General features: G+C 30.3%; 1 protein-coding gene across 3 annotated transcripts in view; it reads left to right on the plus strand.

Annotated features, from left to right (window-relative positions):
- The window catches only part of LOC106461326, a 25,602-nt gene that overhangs the window by 8,618 nt on the left and 8,783 nt on the right, over nucleotides 1-8,201 (plus strand). For all 3 annotated transcript variants that reach the window (XM_022388198.1, XM_013921141.2, XM_022388197.1), the window contains exons 4-8: nucleotides 506-555; nucleotides 913-976; nucleotides 1,371-1,450; nucleotides 6,332-6,388; nucleotides 7,338-7,419. In XM_022388198.1, the coding sequence (XP_022243906.1) occupies nucleotides 506-555; nucleotides 913-976; nucleotides 1,371-1,450; nucleotides 6,332-6,388; nucleotides 7,338-7,419 (333 nt within the window). The remainder of the gene's footprint in view (nucleotides 1-505; nucleotides 556-912; nucleotides 977-1,370; nucleotides 1,451-6,331; nucleotides 6,389-7,337; nucleotides 7,420-8,201) is intronic.

An 8,201-nucleotide genomic window follows, 5' to 3' on the forward strand; every position in this document is an offset into this window, starting at 1 on the left:
GCCCAACTCACTAAATGATCTAAATCCTTTTGTAAATCAGCAGCATCCTCTTCACAGCTAGTGATACTGAAGACCTTTATCATCTGCAAACTTAAGTAAATTATTGACTATTCCTTCATCTATGTCATTGATGTAAATCAAAAAGAGCAAAGATCCTAATTCTTAGCCCTGAGGTACCCCACTTTTGACATTAATCCAGTTTGACTGAACTTCATTTGTAACAACCCTCTGCTTTCTTCCATCCAGTCTTGCAAGTCTTGATAATTTGAGCTGAGGACAATAGTTGTTGTCAAAATACTGAGATGAACATAAAAGTTTTACTATAATTTAAAGAAAAGAAGTTGATTCTATTACCAACAGTATTGGAAATATAGATGTGTAAAAACCAAGAACAACACTAATAGACACATTCTTTAAACAATAATGTATTTATATATATTGTGGCTCAATTTGAGTCTTAGTTACTTGATGATTTTTGTATAACATTTTCATTTATTTTATTCAGCTGCTCAGGATATGACTTCATGGGCTGCAGATGAAAACAGGGCTATTCAAGTATGTATGATCTGCAGTTACTGCATGTTTTAGTAATTCTGCCTGATGTTTTATTGATAAATTCTTTGTGCTCTGTTTGAAATTATACTTATTTTGTTTGATTTTCATATTAATCATTTATAGATAGGTAAGACTACCTGTAAAAGAAATTTATAATTATTCTAAACCTCAAGTGCAACTGTAAGTTCACTAATTACTTGCATTAAAGGAAGAGAAGAAAATAAGTGTTTAATGTCTTAAAAGAACATGCATATAGTTTGTAACATTAATCAAAAGTAGAAATAAATTTCTAAAATAAAATTAACGAACAATCAAATTTGTCTTTAATTTAACACGTAGTTTTCTATCAACTTTAAGGATATCATGAGCCACCTGGCTGAGCTCAACAATTTATGGACAGATGTGCAGAAAGAATTTACAGGTGAGTTTATTAGGTTTTTAAAATGGAGCATTTAAAATTATTTCATGTATTGAGTTTTATGAGAACTGATGGATATTCTTCACTTCATGCATTGTGTTATCATATTACTATCAGGCTTGGTTTTACATGCGGTTTTTAATATTTCTCCTCCAGTGTTCTTTTCTTATAATTCTAGTATAAGCTGAACTAAAGTGCTGCTGTTTTTATATAAAGTATTGATATACATTTATTTGTATTAAAAATTGAGTAAAAGCTTTTGCAAATGTACATGCTCTAATCACGATAAAAATATGTTATTGGTTTCATATCAATTTAATAAGCTTGTGAGAAAATAGTGCATGTGTGTGTGTTTGTATAACTATTTAAATTTCTATTTTTACTGTTTTTTTTTTAGAACACCTGAAAAACTTTAAGCATCAGTTTGAAATGATTTTGGATGGAGAAAAACAAGTTGATAATGCTCGTGCCCACCTGGTAAGTTGGGCTATATGTGATCTCCGTTTTTAGTTCAAGGATCACGTTTTAACTACTTGAACAAAAGTCTATAAGTAATTCCTTTGAGTTGTTTGTAAAGGTAATTTAGTCACCCAGTAATCAGTTTGATTTTTACATTTGGTGATATTTATGTGTTTTATATATAAACATTGGTTGCAAATCAGAGCAAGTTCCATACTTAGAGTGAAACTAAAAATCAGTATAGCTAATTAAATATAATTACATACACTTAACCATTCACCCCATCAAAGTCACTTCTCACTTACTCTCAGGAAACAACTAAAACATTAAACTAAGGTTATTATGTCTTTTATGCCTTAAATAATAACCAAAACATTATCTATTCACACCAATAGATGGTAGGGATGTTTATTTTAGGACTTGTATAGGTAAGTTGTGTATAATACTGAATAGTTGGAACATTGTGTCTAATGCCCAACTGAAGTTACTTGTTATACATGATTCATTCCTCCATAAGGTTATTTCCCACTGATTGGCCAAGCCAAGTATGTAAATAAATCATCTATTTTTTTACATAATAGAGGCATAAAAGAATGATAGAAATTAACATTATTTGTTTTTGATTATCCAAATGACCAGTAGGACAAAGTGTATGACAACTTTTGTGTCTGTGACTGACATTAAATAAACTTGTATACAAATGATTTGTGTTGTAGGCTTGTTTTGTATGTTGAAGTTTTTTGCATGTTAGTTATTTTGATTCTGTTTAGTTTTGTTTGTGCACAACACCAGTAAATTTTATGAAGGTTTATAGATTATCCATCTTGTTATACTTTTGAAAATGCATCCTATTTGATAACCATACCTCTTTAAAACCACTTCAAACTACTATTAGGCAGGACCACAACAGGAACTACATAAGCTTATCTGTAGAAAAACATACATTATTATAGCTGTCAACTAAAAGTGTTTCCAGTAAATTGACAAATATTTCTAAACAGCCTGATAACTAGGATGTTGGAAACACCATAGACACTGACATTATATAATAGTCTGTTTCACTTGAGTGAAAATAGCTTTCCAAAAAATGCCCCCTCCCCCCAATAAAAGAACCATATAAGGATTTACCTGAAATATAAATTTTTTGTGTGTATCATTACCAGAAGAACTATATTCCTACTAAAATCTAGCATTATATATTGACCCATTTCACTCTTACAAAAACTTCACAGGCAAAAATCCCCCCCCCCCAATTACTTTTCTTGTGTAAGAATATATTTATCATAAGTTAGAGAATCTAAAAATTTAGAGTTTAGGTATTTATCTTAATTTTTTTGAGCTGCCTGTGAGCTCACAATGAAAGCAACTTGGTGAATAACTCATTTTACCCTGATGTATCTAACAAAGATCTTCACAAACAATACCCTTTAAAATAACATACAAGCTATTCTAAAACCTCATACAATACATTAACATAGTATCTGTGACAAGTAATTATAGTGATGTATATTATATCAGTGGTCAAGATTGTGCTGACCACCTTGTCTTAGCTTTCTCTGTATAAGTAAAGAATAAATTAGTTTTGAATCTGTAAGGCTGTATGCAAGAAATGCCTGTCCAACAAGTGAGGCAAAATGAGATTTTTACATGGGTCTAACATAAATAAGTCTCATAATAAATACCTTCAAAATGTCTAGAACATCTACTGTACATCTTGAAATACAATGAACCCTCAATGTGGAAATATTGGTGGTAATATGGGTACATGTTTAGTGAAAATGACAAAAGTTCTTGAAGGCACTTTAAACAAACACAACTATGTGTAACTTGCCATACAGTACAATATATGGTGCACTGTTTGCAACAGCAACATAAAATAATTAGGTCACAGCTCTGAGCATAATGCAAAGCCTAGTAGTTGCCTCAGAGACATGGTAATTAGTAATAGCCTGTATAGACAAACAAATTACTAAATGATGTCTGAAAGGGGGGTAAAGTACCCACTTATAAATGTTTCTTAAACAGTGGTATTGTATGAAATCTTGACACAACCAACTTGGCTGCTCTGAATATTGCATTTAACGACTTGTTTTGCATGTTTGAGCTTCAGAACAATTCGCAAGTTACATATAAAGTTGGTGATGGCTACAAATCTTTGTTCTGTACTTTACTGTATTAGTGATTTTCACTACAAGAATAAAAGCTTATGTTTTCATAACACTTCAAGGAATGGAGAACTAAAATAGATTATCAATATATAAAAGAATGTAATTTATTAGTTTCATAATCTATACAAGTATATACAAACAGCTGGTGAATTGTGTAATGTCATATCAAAATTCCAATACAATAAATATTCACAGTATTACCATTCCAGTCGTGTATGACAGAATAGTTAGAAACTTCATTTATATGTAGTTTGTAGTAGTTTTCTCATACTTAGCTTTCCTAATAAGCAATAATAAAACGTCTATAAAGAAATGTTTACATGTGTTACTGAATATAAAAAAGTTGATGTTCGTATTGTTATTTACTGTACAGATTAGTGTTAGAGGGATTGTTGCTAGCTAGGCTTGTTTCTATGTTGTAAATGTGGTAAATAAAACAAATATTTATTTTCATCTAATGAAACTTTTTTGTTATTACACTACAATGTTTTTTCTCTCTCTCTCTCTTTTTTTTTTACCTCAAGACCATTCATAATAGTCATGTTTCTCATCACTCTGGGATCAATGTTATCTGGTGGCTAAACTTCCAACTAGGAAAATATTTTTCATTCTCATGACTTATCATTTTTCTTTATTTTCTGAATATTCTCTCTGTGAGTATCCACAGAACTAAGTCATCAAAATCTCTACCTGTAATATGTAGTTGATCTTGCATTTGATAAAAATAAATATGTATTTATTTTAGTTTTAGATTTCCATTTTTCACAGTACAACATAAATTATTTGTCTTTTTAGAAGCTTCAGTTAATGTCATGCAGTTAGCACTTTTTGGACACTTTTAAGGTTCAATTATACCTGACTAGTCTTGCAATACACCAAGTATCTGTTTTCAATATCCACAAAGAGGCTTAATGCTTCAACAATTACACCTGATGTAGTGGTATAGATCAGAATTCATTTCATTCATTTTGCCTGCCATATTAAACAGATGGTGTACTTAGGTCAACATTGTACATTTTATGAGACAGGCAATGATATCTTTCTCACCTTGCATTCGGGTGTGAAGCCATGAGCCTTTTGCCTTGCTCCTCTTTCCATTTTAGGTTTCTGTTCTATCCCTTTGTTTGACTCTCCATGTTATCCCTAGCCCCCTTTGATACCTGCCTTTATAAGTTCAATTTTTCTTCTTTGGTGTTTACTCTTTGTCAAATAATGTTGTTAAATGTTTGGGCCATAGTCATAATTGTTTGCGAACAACTTCACAGTATTGAGAGAACTCCCTTTTTTTTCCTTGCTTCTGTCATCTTTGGACATTTTCGTGGCCATGATCACTGCAGCACTATTTTTGTTGGGTATTTTTTCAATGTAGCACAGGAGCTTTTGTTGAAAGAAGATTTCTAGGCTAAAGTGTGCCATTTGGTTTTTAGTTGACAGGATAAACTGGCATCTTGATAATGCCAGTGATATTCATCCCTGCTAAGTTTACTTATTTTTTACGAATAAATTGAGTAACGATATGCATGTGTGATTCAGAAAAGTCAATTTTTTATATAAATGTGCCTGTATCAGTTATAGATCTTGTGAGAAGGGAATGGGGCATTGTTAAGATTGTTGCTGATGAACAAAAATAATGCATTTTTCATGGCTTACAAAACCATGATATAGTCTATTATTTAGGTCACTTGTGAGATTTTAAACATTGGCATTTTCCTTTTGTACCAAGTTATGCCTCTATCACTTTTTCAGACAAATTATTTTAGATTTTGAGAGATATTTACCATTTTCTATGCTGTCACTAGTAATACTGCAATATCGTAGTGTAGTTTCTAACCATATTTTTGACACTTTTGACCTTTTCAACTGACTGGCCACAAGGCCCTCTTTCCAAAACTGCCTTACAAACATCTGAATCACTATTACTAGTTTGTACCTTATACTTTATTCTGTGCATGGATTCATTCTTATACATACCTTCTATACTATTACTGGGTTCTATACTAGGAGATGATTCATTCCAGTTTCAGTACTGTTTTTGCTCAGTTGTTGTTCCCACTTTCCCATCTGTGTTACACGTGTAATAATATTGTTCCCTAACCAGCAACAGCAAATAATTTTATCTATGGAGTTTCATCAGAATCCACATTTTCTGCCTCATGAGGGTTAGTATTCTTACTTTCCAGCTTCTTCTAATTAAACTGTATACAGTCTTCTCATATTTGAAAAACATTGATGTGAAAGTTGTAATAATCTATTTCCAAAGATGCATTGGCATAATGTTTGTTTATCTATTGATAAAAGTTTAAAATTATTAAAACTAACACGTGCCTGTTATCACAAGCAAACAATTCCACAAACTTGTAACATTTACTAAAAGTGTATATCTTATTGTTGTATATAATGAATATAATATATAAAATTTATCTTTACAAAACACAAGTAAAATGTTTTATAGTTGTTGAAAACTCAAGGTAGCAGAATTGGTTGATACTAAAAATATGCCAAGCATATCAAAGGAAGAATTTTCACAGTTGTATTCTTCAGTAAGAAAATGTAAATGTCTTTAGTGAAATTTTACAGAAATATGAAGTGTGGTTTAAACCAAATGTTTAATTCCTTTAGTAAGTTATTTAGGTTTCAGCTTTTATAAGCTTACATTCTTGTTTTTAGGAGAATATAAATTGTTCAAGATTGATATGTAGTTCATTAGAACGAACTGGTTTTCTTCTTGTAGGCCCAATGTGAACAACGAGAACTACGAATCAGAAAAGAGTTAAAGAAAGCTGCAAAGGTTAATTGCCTTTCTATTTGTTTTTTGTGAAATCTTTTTTTAAAACTGTTTCATAAGCCAATTAAAAACTTTGAATTTTAAAGTATCATTCTGAAACTTAGTTTTTGATTTCTGTAGAAAATGTTTCCCATCAAATATTATGGTGATTTAAATTTTATTTATTTTTTTGTTTTATACAATAAGAATCTGTTTTTATATTCCTTTAAAACATGTGAACTACGTTAATCACCCAGTTTTTAAATAACAAATTTGTAATAATAAAATAAATGGTTTGTATAACATTCTAAGTATTAACTTCTAGTACATGATAATTTAGTGTATTGGTGCTGTTGAACTTTACTGTTAAATTTAACTAACATAAAGGATATTAAATATACAAAGTAAACAAGTCTAACAAGTGAGGAAACGTGTATATGTGTTACAAAATGCTGCAACCAAGATCATTGATGCTAATCTCCAAATAATCTAAATAACAAAAGAAAAAGAGATGTTACTAAATAGAGCACTGTTGAAAAGTTTGTTTATTTTTTACCTTAAGGAAGATTTGTTTGTTTATGTTACCTTTATTATTAATTTTTACACTACTTAAAGTTATTAAAGAAATAAATACTTTGATCTTTATATGTGTACTTGTATTATCATAGAAACTGTTACCTAGGTTACAGGAGATTGATTAATGTGATACATGCATTGTCAAGAAATAATATTTTTATGCTTATATTGTTAATAATTTGCTTTAGTAATGTAAACTAGACAAGAAAAGCCTGAATAGGAGACTAATGCTGACATTTAAATGTACATGAAAATATCCTGTTTTGTGGAAGTAAAGATTGCTGTGTTGTCCAAACCTATACCTACATTGCCTAAAATGATTAATTTCCTTTTATTTGTGATAGTTGATAAGTTGTTATTATGGTTAGAAGTTAGTGACTGTATTTGATATCTGTAGAAAGCAACAGTTGAAGAAATCAACAACTTGGAAATCAAGCTGTCTCAGGCTGAACGAGCAAAGGATTTGGCACAATTAGAAAGTGAGAAAATTAATACAAAGATAGTGCACTTATAAAGCTTTAATATCTGGTAGTACTTCCTTCAACTTTTTATAAGAAAAGAACAGTAAAAGGTGTGATATACTGTTTCTTAGACTCCTTTCTCTGGATTAGACCAATATGGGAGAAACCATTCAAATCCACAGCTAGTAAAAAAACTTAAGACATTGATCAAGTTATTTTTCAAACATAGAATTTTTTTTCATGTGAAAGTTTCATTTATAAATTTTAATTCAGTTCCTGTCATCATATAATCTCTCATTTATACATGTTTGTGGTATTACTTCTATATTTCCATGACTTGCATAAAATTTTGTTGATTTGTTTTGATATTAGCAACTTTTGTTTCCTTTTCATTGTGCAGAATAATAGGATTGGACTGTAGAGACAAAGATGTGTTAGTTTGTTTTGGTAGTACTGTAGGAATTATATAACTTTCTCTGTGACATTTTTCTTGTTAATAGGATATTTATCAGTGTACAATGTAAAAACCTGAGTGACAACAAAAACACAGTACATTACACTTTGTAGTTTCTCCATTATCTATACTTGCTTAACTCTCTCAACACTGGCTCGGTCAATTTGACTGACCACATGACCTCTTTGTACTCATTCAAAGTCTTTTATAGATTTGATACTACTAACTTTTAATATAGTGTGTATATCTTCATGAAATTTGTCAGTCGTTCAGTAAATATCATAAGTCTTTCACATACAAAAAATCATATTTTTTACTGAAGTGTTTTTAATAAACTAAAAAAAGA

This window comes from Limulus polyphemus, unplaced genomic scaffold (genome assembly GCF_000517525.1).
Source record: "Limulus polyphemus unplaced genomic scaffold, Limulus_polyphemus-2.1.2 Scaffold934, whole genome shotgun sequence".
Classification (NCBI taxonomy): Eukaryota; Metazoa; Arthropoda; class Merostomata; order Xiphosura; family Limulidae; genus Limulus; species Limulus polyphemus.